The sequence below is a fragment of the Mercenaria mercenaria genome, unplaced genomic scaffold, assembly GCF_021730395.1.
Source record: "Mercenaria mercenaria strain notata unplaced genomic scaffold, MADL_Memer_1 contig_3024, whole genome shotgun sequence".
Taxonomy (NCBI): Eukaryota; Metazoa; Mollusca; class Bivalvia; order Venerida; family Veneridae; genus Mercenaria; species Mercenaria mercenaria.
The window spans coordinates 53414-66973 of NW_026461126.1; the positions used below are offsets into that span (position 1 = coordinate 53414).

The 13560-nt window shown below is 34.1% G+C and overlaps 1 protein-coding gene across 1 annotated transcript in view; it reads right to left on the bottom strand.

Moving 5' to 3' along the window:
- The window catches only part of LOC128552679 (receptor-type tyrosine-protein phosphatase U-like), a gene marked incomplete at its 3' end in the record, with an annotated part of 61280 nt that extends 51378 nt beyond the window's left edge, over nt 1-9902 (bottom strand). Inside the window, exons 1-5 of the mRNA XM_053533722.1 lie at nt 9814-9902; nt 9564-9628; nt 8264-8300; nt 7704-7807; nt 4472-4597 (exon numbers count right to left, since the gene is read on the bottom strand). Of these exons, the coding sequence (XP_053389697.1) occupies nt 4472-4597; nt 7704-7775 (198 nt within the window). The remainder of the gene's footprint in view (nt 1-4471; nt 4598-7703; nt 7808-8263; nt 8301-9563; nt 9629-9813) is intronic.
- Nucleotides 9903-13560: the final 3658 nt, after the last annotated feature.

Below are 13560 nucleotides of genomic sequence, written 5' to 3' on the forward strand. Positions count from 1 at the left end.
CAGAAACACGTACAAATCCGCTTATTAAGAAATCTACTGTTTGATAATTTGATATATCTCTAGGTCACTTTCTCAAACACTTAAAGAGTTTCTGTATCATTTGTCGAAAAGCCTTTAACCTGCGCTCTTCAAACATAATGGGATGAATGGCTATATGGAATAAACGACCCCTATTGCTTTTAATTTATGATCAATATGTTAAAGGTAAAGGATACAGCAGCCGACATGATTTCTTCCTATAGAAATTTAGAAAAAAAAGTTTCTTCAGTCACACTTTCAGCGAGTTTATTCCGGATTTCCTCGTGTGAGCTACCTAAGGCCATTTGATCCTCTTGTTAACTATCTTTGCCTTAAGCTGTGGACAAATACAAAATACTGTCAAGAGTTTGGCTGAATATATGCCCTTGTTTGAAATAAAAATTGATTACGCATTTCGTACCAACCTGCGTTGTATAAATGCCCGCCACACGCAGCCTCGTTGTAACTTGATTTAAGCCAAATCATATATGGTGACCTTTCAATTTTCTTTTTGTTTAGATAGACACAACCAAATGTATGTGCAGAGTTGGATTTAATTTTATTGTGTGAAACTCGATAAAATAGCAGAAATACCAACTTCAGATCGACAAAAATATGAAAAGTATTAAAAAAATACCCATTGGGTCTACTGAAAAAAATATCCTATTTTACAAAATCAATTTCTTTTGATTTCTCTCAGCGAGTTTCCACTACATATATTGTTTATCTGCACACCGGAGTAGCGTGTCCGTTGATTTTACCCATGCCGGCAAAACCCATCTGCATCCCCTCCCCCGCATGCAAGGTGACTCTCGTGCTGTTAATGACAACTACTGGTTATCGCACTGATAATATATTGTTTATGTAAAAATACGAAAAAAGCAGGTACCTTGATAGTTTCTCTCCGTTGCTTAAAGTATATTTCTCGATTCAAAATACGTAAGTTTACCATAAGAACAAAACGTTACGCTACAAACAATAAAACTTGAGTGGAACTTTGTTATTGTGCGTAACGCAAAACGTTATGACGTCACTTCTGCTTACGGACGTTAATTTCCCGCGCTCTACTATAAGAAAGAATGCGACAAAGAAAATATTTCTACCTGTTGTTTGTAAAATACGGTATGCAAGAAAAAAATCTGCCAGAATAAAATGCGAACATGTAGACTATATGCAAGAAAATATCAGTCATGTGTTTACGAATCGGATGGAAATATCCGCCCCTCGGTCACGTCAACGACGTCTTACATACAATGGCGGTAAATAATGTTATACATATATCAGCTTTATTCCCATTGATCACTGACTCTAAGCCAATGTCCATATCCCAATGTGTAATACTGTTATGGTGGTAGTCCCGTCCCTAGTCTTTGAGCTCGGTAGATGTATCATGTTACAAGAGACATTTGTCTTAGAAAGCGTTTAACATACGGGTAGGCATTTAGACTTGATAGTCTTGCACTAGCATAACTACGTTGTTGTCCGGTTGAGATTTTTATAATCAGTCCACAAATAGGTTTCCTTTTCAAAAGTCACCATCTGTTAGATCTCAAGTTCTTGTAGGTCTTAAATGCCTTCTCACTCACGCCTACCCTTTTTCTAACTGGACCCGGTAGATATTTTATTACCGACAAACCTTCCAGTATTTCTCTTTCCTGAACACTGGATTTTGGTCTGTTCTGTCGATGTACTAAATGCAAATAAATGCACTATCTAAGGGAATTAAATGTAGATGTAACATTTATACTTATAGGCAAAGTGGCAAATTCGGATACTGTTACACAGTAAAGTAATACAGTGTAACTTCTGTAAAGCAACACCCTTTGGGAGATACAAATATTTACTGTTATTTAAAGGTTGTTGTTCTGGAGTTGATGAAGTTGATATTGTATTTCAGCTTAGGGAAAGTTCGATGATTATAGAAATGTTTGTCTACAATAAGAGAGGGTCGCTCTAGATGGGTTATAAACCCAAAACCATAATACAAGCAGTTCTATTTCCGGCGTTGCAATTTTAACACCAGGTACATTCAGACCAGCTGTAACAATGTCTTCGCTCTTCGAGTAAAGCAAACATTAAGTAATGTAAGATAATATACTTGTACTATGTTTTGTTTTCTATATTTTCCTTTAGAATTGATAGGTAAAAAAGAAAATAACATTTTGATAACGTTTGATAAAAATTATTGCAGAAGTTTTTAATCATATCTCACTTGTATTATCACTATTGAAGAAGATAATGTACAGGACGTTTTTGTCATTACAAGTATGAGTTTTGATATCCTATTCCAAGAACAAAATAAACAAAGAAATGGAATCCGAGTACTTTAAATGTTTCCATTTTTTGTGAGGAAATGGTTCATCTGAAGCCCCACAATTCCTTCGAAGCGGGACATGATAGTGCTCTCGAATGGCGCTATAGCCTGCGTTAACGCACTTTAACATTTTTTTTAAGTAGGACTTAGTCGTTATAGTGCAGATGTCCCAACGCGACAAAATAAAGCTAAAAGCTCAACATAATGCAAACTAGAACGTACCTTTTTCTTAAGCGTTGATGTGCATGTCATTCACGAGATATTTGCATGTTTGCACAAGCGCCAGATGAATTATAATGCAGGTAATGTCGCAGCGGGGTTCACACGGTTATGTTAGATTATTTCGTAGTATGTTCCTGGCGTACACGCCTGTGCGTGACAATGAAATATTTTATCACATATCTGCGCGCACGCCAACACGTAAAAACATTTCATCTTGGTTGCAAGCATGCCAACACGAAACGTTTTAAATGCTTCTCGCGCCAGCATGAAATTAAATGTTTTTCTTTACGTCGCATTGTACTTTTTGTTTTGTCGCGTTTGCGCGCGAGCAAAAAACAACACAGAAAACTTTCAAAATATCTTTATTTCGTGTTGCCCTGTACGCCAACGCGGAAAGAAAACAAAACGTCCTAAATCACAACATGATTCTTGAGTTATAGCTTTTGAATAATACAACCGCTCTGGTTGTTTAGTTTAGCAATTTGACGTCTTGATTTTACGTAAACTCTCAATTTTTGCGACGATTTTAATTATAGAGAAGTCGAAGTCCCTATTATTGTTTTAGTACAGTCAATATTGTGGTTTCCATATAAAACGCTCAGAACATTACAAAAAGAACTGGAATTGTATATAACAAAGATATGGCTTAATAAAGGCAAATGTGACACGGGGAGATATTTAAGTACACATAAGAGGTCTAAATATTTCTTTTCAAAGATGTACGAGGAACCTTTGAAAAGAAGTGGCAACAGTCCAGTATTTTCGCCATTTGCATTTCGTCCATCAACAAGTGTAGCATATCAATGGAAAGAGTATTGATTTTTAGAGTAAGGTTCGAACCTGAATTTTATAATAATGGGTGGAAAAACATGGCTAAATCTAGCTGCAATTTTTGCAAAGAGCAGTTAAGTATTTATGCTTGACTTTAGCGCATCAGAAAAAAATAGTCGACATGGACAAAGTGTACGGAGATAGTGCGCCGCGATACTGTAATATTGCCAGATGGGTATTTGTCTGTAAAGCGAGGAGAAACAGAACCAAAGATGAGGCCCGTCCTAGGCGCCCTTTGACTCTGTGTGTGATAAAGACTTTAATGTTTTGAAAGTAATAATCGAGAAAGATACAAGATCCAAATTTGAGCAGATATGGAAAAAGTCAGAGGTTTTTCCTGATTTCGAAATAAAGGTTTTTGCACGTTGGATACCGCATGTATTGATCCCTTAGCGAAAGAAGAAGTGGGAAGAAACCAGCTTCCACCCTGGTCGTCAGATATAAAAACAAGGAATATAAGGGTATAAATGCAATTGGTACAGGTGATGAGACGTGGCTGTACTTCTTTGAGTCTGACAATAAAGAAACCAATATAATGTGATTAGGTAAAAATGACGAGAGGCCCGTTATTGCTCGGCGGAGCAGAAGTGCCTGGTGGGTTATGTATGCCCTGTTGTTTGACTCCAATGGAATTGTGGATTGAGTCCCTGTCTCTTAACACAGTTGTGCTGCTAGAACATTTTATGAATTACTACACAGCAAAGCGCCTTAGGATAGGGACGCGTGGCACTAAGCAGAACACATTAACACAAGGAGAATACCGTATAGATCTGATATCTCCCTTTGTGACTTTTGGATGAACAAACAGATTAAACTATGCTTATAATAAGGAGTTCCGCTTTTATATACACAGCGTAGTTTGAAGCGCTCTATACTAGCCTATACATAAAGAGTATACATAAAGGGCACTTCCAAATGCATTTTCTGAGTGGTTTTAGCATATGGAAATGCGTGAACAGTCAGGTCGAGAGTACTCTGAAGGTCCCAAATGGTTATATCCAGGAAAATGACTGAGGTATGGATAGCCCGCCACCATTGCCACTGCTTTTCATATGCCCCTGTATATTAATATGATCAGTTGCTTACTTTTGATAAAGTAAATGTTCTTATTGTATATTCAGCAAAGCATTCGATTGCTTGACAGGAAACACATACGTCACCATACCAAATAACAGCACCTCCCTCCGGCCAGTACTTCTCACATTTCATTCCCTATAATGTCAGAAAACAATCAATATGCTTATGATTCTAAAATCAGTTCAGCTGGCGTTGTCCTTCGTTATGTTTGATGCGTATCAGTATGATTAATAAGTATAAAGAAACCTGTACGAACATAAGACCTGTTTTAAAACTGTAAAACGTCTGTAAAAAATCTTTATTTTAAAATTTCAGCTGTAAAAGACCTGTAAGTGGAAAATACATTGAAAAGCACAGACGCAAAATAATGTAGGTCTCAAAAATACATGTGTAAAAAATATTAAAGCAAAATGGAGTCAGTACAACATTTTAGTTATCTAATATAGTTGTAAAGGCACATGTATAAAATACATACAATAACTATTTACACTATATTTGGAGTTGATTTATTCAATGAAAATAATAACAAGATCGTAATATGTTTTCATGACAAACAAAGTTTTATAAACAATATCCGATGAATAGTTTCTACTTTGGATTCTACTCTTGAATTTTGCAGTTGTTTTATCGTTAAAATATAACATATTGTTTCTTTCTGTAGAAACTAGATCATTGATTTTGCCATTTTGTAGTAATTACTATCTTTTTTGAAGATATACGATTCATCCTAAACCTTTTTGTACCTCTAATTTCGTCCCTAAAAGCAGTATGCCTCCATATTTGGCTAAAAAAACAATCTTTCTTTCAAATTGAAGTTTTGGTCATATTAGGAACATTAGAAGATTAATTTTTGTTTCTAAAATATTTTAAAAAATAAAAAAAGGATTACCGCGTCGGGAATCGAACCCCGGACGGCCACGGCGATTATGACATAAAGATTTTCCCGTAGTCGTAACCAATAGCGCTATGGCTGAAGTAGTGAAAAATAACTTCGAAATATAGATTTTTATAATCGAGACAGTTTACCTGGAGTAAAAGCGTGACCAACACTTTTAGATTTTCATCGTAAAAGGTTGTAAAACAGCGAATTTTAATGTGTTTCCGTAACATAAAGTTTGTCAGTAATTAAGTTTTAAAGCCTTCTTTAGAAATAAAGCATTTATTTCAAGATTTCAAAATTATCTAACAAAATGTTGTTGTTGTCGAACGATCTTGAGGCATGCCGTTTTAAAATTATGCCTTCTTTTTCAACACATATAATTTTTCTACAGCTGTAACTTATACGCATATTTACAACTGTTACTTTTTCATTTTAGGGCTGTAGGCATTTTACACCTGTATGTCATTTGCATAATATGAACTGTTTTACAGTCATTATACGGTTGTAAATTGAAATCTACAGCTGTAAAATCAGTGTTGTTATATAAATCTGCAGGTGTAAATTTTAAATAATTATGACTTTAATGTTGAACAAACTACAGGTCTTTTACAGCTGTAAAATTTCGTACAGGGTAAACGATTAAAAATAGATAAGGACTTTATGTAGCATTTAGACCTAATATAAAAATATATATAATTTGAAATATATACAATGTACTATGCCTCTTAAACGCATCTAATTAGGACTGGGACGATTACTCGGTTAATCGGATCCGATTCGATAACTAGGTAAAACCGATCTCAATTTTGCAAAACCGATAATCGCTCTCAAAAAATAAACATCACGAGTCGTACTTTATCTTTATACATTTCTTTGACCAGCACATAGACCCGCTGTATAATTCCGCTTAAACACATCAATTGAACATAATCAATAGTCTTGGGATTGTCTGACGTGATATATTTAAAAAAAAGTACACAAAGGTATGACTTATTAATTGTCAGACTGCCTGCAAACGATAAAGTCGGTAAGTTCCTAATGAAGTCAGCTGCTGGAGGTATGTTGATACGGTATTCAGGAAAAGAAACAGCATTTTCAATACGGCGGCCGATTAACCGGTTCGATTCGATTTGAAACAAAAGATTAACCGGTTTCAAAATTTTGAAATCGTCCCAGCCCTACATCTAATATGAACAGGATTGTTCACAAATTCTTGCATAAAAACTACTTTTTTCCCCTGGATCCGCCCGTGAAATTGTGTGCAAACAAGGCAATTCACGTTCTGTTAATATCCGATTTTTATTTTTGAAATGCGTGTAACGTGTGCGATGGTTTGTTATTAGCAGTCATATTTATGATTTTGGTAAGTATCAGTCAGTATGTTTTTAACAAATTTCTTGAAGAATATATATAACCAGCTTGAAAGCTTGTCACTACATTCGTACCCATCCGTACTCCAAATGTATCCGAACTCAAAATAACTCGAATGGAAAGTTATTATTCTTGAAATCGTACTACTGTTTGCCAAATGTTTAAATTATATGAACAATGTTTGATAATTTCATGTTTGTAATAACGAGAGATAAAATAAAATCGTGTAAAACTCTTCAGGATGTGCTTTAGTTATGTTGTTTATTTGTGGGCCCTGGTTATGGATATTCAAAACATGTTTACTGTTTCCAAGAACAACAGAATGGTAAATAAAAAAGATACCGGAATTGTAAGTTCACCACATATGAAAACAATACATTTCGTCGTCGTGTAATGTTTTTTAAGCAAAAATAGCGACAATACAATTTTTGTGTATTAACGTCTACAGAAGCCAGTGGGATATGTTTGTGACCTCCACCTTCGGTCTCGGTTAAAAACAATCCCACGGGCTTCTGCAGACGTTAATACACAAAAAACGTGTATTATCCCTACATTAATCTTATGTTTCCGGAAAAAGAATGATAAAAAACAAAAGGAATAGACATTTTTCTTATTTCCTTTTATAATGTGCAATAATCAATGAAAATAAGACATATCTAAATGCTGGAACTAACTTTATTTAAACACAACATATCTTTAATATCTGAGGCATATTTTCTGCCTTTTAATTTTGTGAATTGGACCTTTCATACAAACGTTATTTGACTTTGAATTTAATTAAATGCAATCTTGTGTACACGCGATCGAGGTTCTAAGCGATCGTGCAGTTGTTGGTTAACGTTTTTCCAGTCTGAAATACGATTAGATATGTTGTAGCTAACAGATAATTTCGGGTAACAGGAAATTCAGTTATACATAAGTAAATTAGAGATATGTAATGATCGATGTTCTTGTATGATTAAAAGATAGTGTGAAAATCTCAAGTCTTACCGACGGTTCACGAAGATTTGTTAACATAACAATAACATCTGATCTTTCATACCAGATCATTTTCCAGAACATTTTAAAATCACTTGTAGTTTTGGCTGTAGGACCTATATTTAAACAATAATATCAATAACATTTATTCTTAAATTATTGAAAATGAATTACACCAAAATATATACAGATGTTTTGATGAATTTTCGTACTTCAAGATAGTAGATAATCTATGCGACAAATGATTACAAGAAATGTCTGGTTTTGTGGTTCCAATTATAATAATATATACATATTTACTCTAGATACATGTAATTACATACATTTTTTTTTGCATCAAACTCGCATACGTTACCATTAATGATCCATTCAAACACATGTCAGTTATATTCTATAGACTAAGCTTTAGTGTAACATAGTGAAAACGCAATAAAGTATTGCGATAGAGTGCTAATCAAGATATTATGTAAACCTTTTTACAATGAAATAATTACTTATTTTTCCATGAGAACAAAAACACAAAGGTCAAAAAAAAAATCAGGTTACACTCAGTGTATGATGCTTTTATTTACCTAGAGATGCTATGTATGCTTTGCTTCTTTTATATCCCTGAAAAAAAAAACAGCAGATATATACGATATATATTTGCTAAATGGATCTCTTTCTGACTGAATGAAAATAAGACTTAAAGTAGAGATTTTTCACTTAAAACGTATATCTCCCAATATTACCTCCCAGAAATGTAAAACTTACATTGATAAAGAACAGTAACTCCAGAGAAAATTACTGAGCAAAACATTCCATCGATGTACAAAACTAGGCTTGGCAATAATAACTATTGAAAATGTAGGTGAACACCAACCAGTGGTACAGGGAGTCGCATTTAACAAGAACATGACGATAACATGCACATTTATGTTTCGCACTTGAGGTTTTGTCACATTCTGTCTATTTGTTGCATTAAGTAGAGTACATATTGTAAGATATTATCGACAAAGAGCCATAAAATAGCTGATAATTACTGAACCAGAACATACCAATAATAACTAGGATTGGTACTGATAACTCATTTAAGGTTTGATAGATATCTGCCCGATAGTTTAAAAGAAGTTGCAAAAATATCATGACTTTGATGAAAAGACTCACTTCATTTCACTTATCAAGAAAATGCAGATACTATGCATTTTGAAATTTGGCACTGATTACTATTGTTAGGATTGATAGAATTCCGCCCAATTATATGAGACATCACCAAGTTTGAATAATCAAGCTAAAACTCTGCTGAAAACATCGAACCAGACCATACCAAAGTAATGCAAAACGAGGCTTGGCAATGATTACTTTTGCTAAGTTTGATGTAAGTCCTAATCGAAGCAGCTACACGGACAAGGGAAAATATGTCAAATTAAGGGCATATACTTCTGAAAATCACTGACCCGGAATATATCCATGACATGTATAACTAGGCGTGACACTGCACAAAATGATACTAGAAATGGCCAAAATAAAACAAAGAAAAAAACACCACCATAAAATTTGAATAATCAAGGGCAATAGCTACGCTGAAAACATCAAATCAGAAAATATGAAATGCAAAACTAGGCTTGGCAACGATCACTCCTTTGAACTTTGGTGCAAACTAATCTAGAGGTGCGGACACACTTTGTGACAGACAGAAGACCGGTCAGAATGACAGATTGCATGACAGACGGACAACACTGCATCAGTATAACTCTAACTATCAGGATACCCGAAAAGTAAATACTGACATTCAGTAAAAACAAATGAAACAAAATAAAAAGTATAATTTATACATTTCCACATTTAAGATAAAAAGATTTATTTTGCTGTCTAGATATATATATTACTCACGTCAATGTAGCAGGCATTTATGAAGAAATCTGGATACCCGTTCAGTTTCACCCGAGAGTGATCATCTGTTTAGCAATAGAAGTAAACAAATCAAATGCAATATTTCAACACTGCAACATAATTGCGGAATTAGCAAAAACATTAGTGACTTTAACGATTAAATATTTGATTTCAAAGTCTTAAAGATAAATAGTATCAAGTATACTTGCAATATTATTGATCTTTTTCAGATGTTTAATAGTCTACTTACATGGATAAATTCCATTGTATCTGTTAAGAGCAATATTTTCGGGCTTCCTTGCAAATGTGCATGGCTTCTGTAGTTCAGTTGGCAATTTCTGTTAAATAAAATTACAGTACTTGTTAAAATTGGTTTGATTTAATATGAAATAAGAAACCTACGCAATACATAGTGGAACGGAAAATAGACGACAAGTACCGGTAAGTCATTCAAAAATGTTATTGAAACAGCATAGCCTCTGTTGGTTATTTAGCGTTAACGTTGAATGTATAAAGTCAAATACTAATAGCTGTTCGATAATTTCATCACATATTCGAAACGAGCAAGAATGTATTACTCTTAATAGAACAGAAAATGATCTGTAAGGGGTTCGTGTTTAACTAATGCAAACGATTGCAAGAAAGGGAAAAATAAATGACTGAAATTCTATTCGTGTTACATTATATGCCGACATAAACCTTTGTTATGTTTAAAAAATATGTTTCTTCTGGAATTATACACATGATGATTACTGCTAATGTTAAAACAACATTTCTACATTTATCATATGTGAAGTGCTATGTCGTCTCTAAAGTTAAGATACCTGCTATCCAGTAATGCGAAACGTAGCGTAGCTACATAGAGTTATATTTCAAGGACAAAAATGTTCAGATATAACTCAGTTATTTAAACATGTTCTACAGACATTTCCAGTTTTCATAATAACAAACCGATCCATAATCGTTTTGTCTTGTGGCAAGGGCAAAGAACAATGCCACCGCAAAGTATTTATTAACAAAACTAAGGCAATGTCCTGTTATAGCATTTTTCTTGACTTTTATTAACTTTACCCTTCAAAATTTCTATAACTTTTTCATCTTTCAATTAAGACAGTACCATTAACTGTTAACATGCATCATCCCTTGAAAGTCCGTGATAAGAGATAAGCGCTCCAAGTTGGATCCATCATAAATGCGTTATGATAACGAAATAGCTTAAATCGGGTCCCGGATTTATTCGTGATCAACCCCTTGTTGACAACGTTTGATTGGTTTAAAATTATAAACACAAAGGGCTTTCGCAGATATTCAACAATTAGCCAATCAGAAAAAAATCTTAAACTTCGCAATGACGTTAAAAATATTTTGATTGGACAAGTATAATCTGTTTTATTCCTATGCAAATGCGGAAGAAAACAAACAGACAAAGGAAAAACAAAAATATAAACATGGCGAACTTAATACGATGATTTTTCGGATAGAGACAACGCAAAAATGGAATATATTGTATGATCAAATGAAATTGTGAATGATGCTTCTATGTCTAGTGACTATGATTCTGACGATGATGTGCATATAGTGGACTTAATTCAGCGACAGAATGGATGCCGACGCAACGGCGAAGTGGGTGGGGTACAGGAATGTTGTGCAAAATTTCTACCAATAAATGTTAACGTTTTCAGTGGAAATCCGGGAACTTCCGTGAGTTAAGACAACATTTAGATGACAGTTCTACATTTTTTGTAAGTCTGACATACCAGTATAATGAGATTGAGTTGAGCATCATGTCACTCTGTGTGTGTGTGTGTGTGTGTGTGTGTGTGTGCGTGCGTGCGTGCGTGCGTGCGTGCGCGGGTGTTCGGGTTTAACGTCTTTTTCAACAAATTTCGCTAGGTGGTTCTTTTGCACATAACCGTTACATTTAATTGAAATCATTTGTTTTTCAAAAGAAGATGATATCGAGGTTATCGAAGATCAAGATGTTAGGTATTTGAATAGATGGTCAAAGAGCACATTACAGTAATCAATATTAACGTAGAAAGCCTTCATCCAGCCAGTAAATACACTTTCATGAAATTCGCATGATATTCTTATTTTGCTCAATTTGTAATTTTGTACGTTATATATTTTCCTTCCTAATGGGTAATGATAACATAATTACCGTTTATGACATTAATTAAGATGTCTGCGGGTTAGTTGTACTGTCAGAATAATTTGTATATAACGTAACACATAAGTGCAGATAGTGCTTGGCTCCCTTTTTCGTGCTACAGTGGAGCTTCAGATAAATTTCCGCGCTTTTGAGAAACAAGTCGTTATCCGTTCGGTACCTGTTCGTGCAAACTAAAACGAGGAACGTGTATCGAACTGCGCATGCGCATCGGTAAACGAGAATCGTGAAAAGACAGCATATTGCGCCTGCGCAACGGGAAAACAACGGTGAGCGTGAAAATCAAATCGTTTCATTCACTAATTTGTAAATTGTCGTATTAATATAAGTTCAGGTTTAAATTTCCGATACACTCTGAGCTACATGCATAATTTTTCTAACAATGTAAGGGAAGCAGATTGCATTTAAATGACCTACATACATTAACACGAAGAATTAAAACACGTTTTTATTTGTCTTTCGAGTAAAATGTCTTATCACAAATATTTTGCGGCACGCGAATTGAATTCACGGTATCTAATTCATTTCATAAATGGGATAATTAAATTATGTAAGCTCTGGTAATGTTTATGCATGTAATTATGAGACAACTATAAATTTAGTTCTTTTTTATCTCTGTTCTAGTATTTATAAAATGTACTCGTGTAAATAATATCGTGTAATTTGTATTAAAATGCTTTAAATTTACTATTTTTTGCAATGTAGAAACGCAAACGCAATCAATGGAAAACGCCCCTGCCCCCGGTTCAACCACGCTAACCTTCCAAACGGCAAACTCCCTTCCCCAGCCACAGGCCCACAAATTTAGTACTTTTTGTTATACGATATTTCAAATAATTTTTAATTCACTCTGTTCGACATTCATCTTAAAAATACAAACTTTTATAACTTTGTTGATATTCTTTAAATTAGATCTTTTTTTTACAAAAACATGAAGAGGAATTTTATAGCAACAAATTTTGCATCGTGCGCCATTGCAATAAATTACACTGGTTGACACGTGACCAATATCCGTTCAAACAGAACTTCAAAGTCTAGTGCGCTATGCGCGGTGTTTGTGATGTATGATAATCAGAATCGAGGGTCCCCCGATTAGCGGACAACACGGTCGAGAAGTTTGACACAATTTTCCTTACCAATATCGAATTTTATAAGAAAGTATTTAATCATGTAACGTGCCATTCATTTCTTTATGTTTATCATATTTATAACATTAATTTTATAACATGGATAATAATCACAAACCCTCCCATATTTTTAACAGAATTATGATAAATTAGCAAAATATGAAATTGTTTTTCATAACTTAACCGTAGAGATTGAATTTAATAATGTAATATAGGAGCAGAAAAAACAACAACAACAAGACGGGCAGTTATTTAGCACTTGCTTTGGGGTAATAGACGGACACATAACATGCGAGCGTTCTCAATTTTCATATCTTCAGGCAATTACTTTTGAAATAATGCAACGACGTAAAGTCTTGACAATAAAATAATGGAAACGTCGTAAATTAACGTAGCGACAAACTTCACATTGACGCTCATAAAGATATGAAAAATGCATCTGATAAACAGCCATATGCATATGCGGGTATAAACAGCTGATTGCTATACCATTAAGATTACAGCATTTACTATAGCTCAGTTTTGCTATAAACAGTAGATAAGGAATAAAATAGTTAATCAAAATGTTAATAGTAATAAAATGAAAATCTATGCCAGATTCTGTTTGAATAAAACTTTACTCAATCTACTTACAAACTATTTATGAAAAGCGTGATATATAACCAATTACATTTTCATTAATATGTAAGGCCATACCAAA